The 3,738-nt window shown below is 38.1% G+C and overlaps 1 protein-coding gene across 1 annotated transcript; it reads right to left on the bottom strand.

Moving 5' to 3' along the window:
* Positions 1-207: 207 nt before the first annotated feature.
* LOC309552972 (olfactory receptor-like protein DTMT) lies at positions 208-1,089 on the bottom strand (the record flags this gene model as incomplete). The annotated part of the gene is made up of 1 exon (XM_082253878.1): positions 208-1,089. The coding sequence occupies one exon, from the start codon at positions 1,087-1,089 to the stop codon at positions 208-210; it is 882 nt and encodes a 293-aa protein (XP_082110004.1).
* Positions 1,090-3,738: the final 2,649 nt, after the last annotated feature.

Raw genomic sequence — 3,738 nt, 5'->3', positions numbered from 1 at the left:
TCTAGCACAGACTATTGATACTGTTGATGCTCAGACTTATAAGTATGTATGTACAATGGAAATGCTTAATTTTTTTGTTGATGATCATCTTAATGGTGTGTAACATTATGTATTTTTTATATATTTTTTACTATAAACTAATGTGATTTTACTTTTTTTGTATGTCTCGTTAAAGTCCCTTGGGCCCTTGTTTTTTGTTTCTATACTTTAAATTATAATCCTTCTTCTAATCACAATTTTATTTAAAGCCTCCTTAATATCTTTATTCTTCAAGCTGTATATAAAGGGATTTGAAAAGGGAGTAAACACCGTGGACAGCATAACCAGTATCTTAGTGATAATCTGTGACCGACCTTCATTAGGAAGCATGTACATAGCAATTAGAGTTCCATAAAAAATAGACACCACTGTTAGGTGAGAGCTGCAAGTGGAAAAGGATTTCAGTCTTCCTGAAAAAGAGGATATTTTCAATATTGTTGAAACAATATACATATATGAAAGTACTATCACAAGGAATGGTACAACTATAACATGAATGCTTAACAAGATGCCTTCCGTTTGAACAATAGATGGATCTGAACAAGAAAGTTTCACCAGAGCATTTAAATCACAGAAGAAATGGTTAACTTTATTTGGCCCACAGAATTGCAGCTGGCATATGCTAAGTGTTAAAATTAAAACCAAAGAGCAGCCCCAAAGCCAGGATGCAAAAATGAATTTGAAGCAAACTGCATTATTCATAACAGAGGCATAATGCAGCGGAGTGCAAATGGCAAGATATCGGTCGTAGGACATCACTGTTAGTAGAAAACATTCTGACACCAATGATAAAGCAGAGAAATAAAATTGGGTAATGCAGCCTGAAAAAGATATAGTAGTCTGTTCATGTAAAACAATGTTTAACATGTTAGGGATGATATCTGTGGTCAGCATGATGTCAGTTACGGAGAGTTGGGTGAGAAAGAGGTACATGGGAGAATGGAGGGTCTCGCTACAGAACACCAGCACAATAATCAAGAGGTTTCCACCGACTGTCACAATATATATAATAAGTAGTAAGGTAAAGAGAGTTAGATTAAATGTATCCATGTTGTGGAATCCCAACAATAAAATTGTAGTCAAGTTTCTCATATACATTACCTATATATATAAACGAGAAAGCAAGAAGGTCACTAAAAAATATAGTAATCCAAATCCCACTCACCCAGCACTGTATATTAAAAATAATATTGATAATATAAAACGTAAACCATATAGGCTGAAGCTAGGTGAATATCTTGATGATTTTTTGCAGACCAGTGTTGTAAATTTAAAGTCCTATCTCCGTGATACCAAGGACTTACTTCTTTCTTTGAAGGAGGTTACAATACCCATTAGTGGAAATGTTTTTTTAGTGACTGGTGATGTTGCTTCTTTATATACGATTATCCAGCACGAGAATGCGCTCCTAGCATTCAATTGGGCCTTTAGCAGCAGAGACGACCTCCCGGACCCCCAAAAAAGATTTCTTAGATGTGCGCTAGATTATTGTTTGGCGCACAACTATTTCTAGTACAATGGTACCTTCTATGAGCAGAACCAAATTTGCCCCTAGCCTCGCCAATCTCTTTATGGGGGAATGGGAGGATTGCTTCATATATGCTGCCCAGCAAGGTGAACTCATCATGTACCAGAGGTACATAGATGATTTGTTCTTCATTTGGGCTGTAACAGAGGATTCTTTTGTTAGTTTTGTGGATAATCTTAATGATAACAGCAATAATATCAAGCTCGATTTTAATTGGAGTAGAAGCAATGTACATTTTTTGGATGTGGAGATATCCCTTGTTGACCGTAGGTTGGAGACAAAGGTTTACTTCAAACCTATGGATCGCAATGTATATCTCCCCATCCACAGTGGGCACCACCAACAGTGGCTGGCCAATATTCCCAGAGGCCAGCTACTCAGAGTGAGGAGGAATTGCACCACTGACACTGATTTCCAAGTTCAACCACAGGTCATTAAACATAGATTTATTGAAAAGGGATACGATACCCAAGTACTTGATAAGACTACAGCAGAGATTAGTACTCTGTCTCAAGAAGATTGTCTAAGGGAACGCATCAAGGAACCAAAGAAAGATCATGAGTTTAGTTTTATCACCCAATATAATGCTCAGTATAAGGAAGTGGAGGGGGTGATCAAGAAACATTGGTCGATCCTATGTATGGACAAAATTCTTGGTAAAGTGTTACCTCCCACTCCATTTTTCATTTATAGAAGAGGTCCTACGTTTGAAGACCAAGTAGTACAAAAAATCTTGGATCCCCCCACTAAACCAAAGATGTTTTGGGACAACACTGTGGGTTTTTTTGCCTGCCGTAAGTGCAGGTCTTGCAAACAGGTCCATACCCATTTGAGGAATTTTACTTCATTTACATCCTCAGCGAATGGCCAGACGTTTGATATAAAAGACTTTATGTCCTGTAATACTACGCACGTAGTATATGGCCTTCAATGTCCCTGTGGTCTAATCTACATTGGGAGGACCAAACGGACACTAGCTATTCGGGTATCAGAGCATATTGCGAACATTCTCAAGGGTTTTAAAGATCATAACGTATCCCTGCACTTTTGACAATACCATAGTAGGGACCCCTCTCACCTGAAGTTTTGGGGTATTGAGAGGGTAGACCCTGTTTGGAGAGGGTCTAATAGAGTCAGAGAACTCTCCAAAAGAGAAACTTATTGCATATTTCTGACTGACTCATTACATCCTAAAGGGTTAAATATTGACTTGGATATAAACTGTTTTATCAGCAATTATTGATTTTTGTATTTATTATCTGAGTTTGTGAGTAGCATTTTGATGGGAATGGGGGACTTGATTTATATTGTTTTACAATAAAGTGTACGGAATTACACTATGTGTCCCCGTTATATGCTTTCACTTGCATGATTTGTTAGGCGCGAGCTGATTGCCGTTGGAGATACAGGGTCCTTTTGGGAGCCAAGCTGCGGCTGCACACTGGTCCACAGGTGGAGATTCTATCTGATATACACAAGCCAATACTGATTGTCTGTTTGGTGAGTGTCCATTCTGACGGGGTGGCACAGCTTGATGGTGGAGGCGCACTGATTATACAGATAACTGCACATCTATCTCACCAATGTTTGATACCTGCACCTGAAATTGGACTTTTTTGCGTTTATCATTGGGTTGTGTGTTTGTCTAATTCCAGTGATTGCATGCAGTTCTCTGTGGACATTATCAATTATTTATTATATCATATATCAGTTACTGATAATTGTATGATTATTGGCTATGTGTTAGCGCTGCTAGTGTTACAGATTTATTTATTCATCAGTGGATCTGTTACACCTTTCACATTACCTATATATACATAGTTACATAGTTACATAGTTAGTGAGGTTGAAAAAAGACAACAGTCCATCCAGTTCAACCTATGATGTGTGTGTTTGCTTTTAACCGTACATTGTATACCCCTGTATGTTGTGGTCTCTAAGGTGTCCATCTAACAGTTTTTTGAAACTATCGATGCTCCCTGCTGATACGACTGCTTGTGGAAGAGAATTCCACATCCTTACCGCTCTCACAGTGAAGAACCTCTTACGCATTTTAAGGTTAAACCGCCTTTCCTCTAGTTTTAGTGAATGGCCACGTGTCTTATTGTATTCCCTTACTCTTAATAGTTTGTTCCTTATGCTAGGGTTGCCAGTACAGTATTTGTACATTG

Source organism: Pelophylax lessonae (assembly GCF_965119305.1).
Source record: "Pelophylax lessonae genome assembly, chromosome: 4".
Classification (NCBI taxonomy): domain Eukaryota; kingdom Metazoa; phylum Chordata; class Amphibia; order Anura; family Ranidae; genus Pelophylax; species Pelophylax lessonae.
The sequence above is the reverse complement of the archived record's forward strand: the minus strand, read 5'-3'. Positions and strand labels throughout refer to the sequence as shown.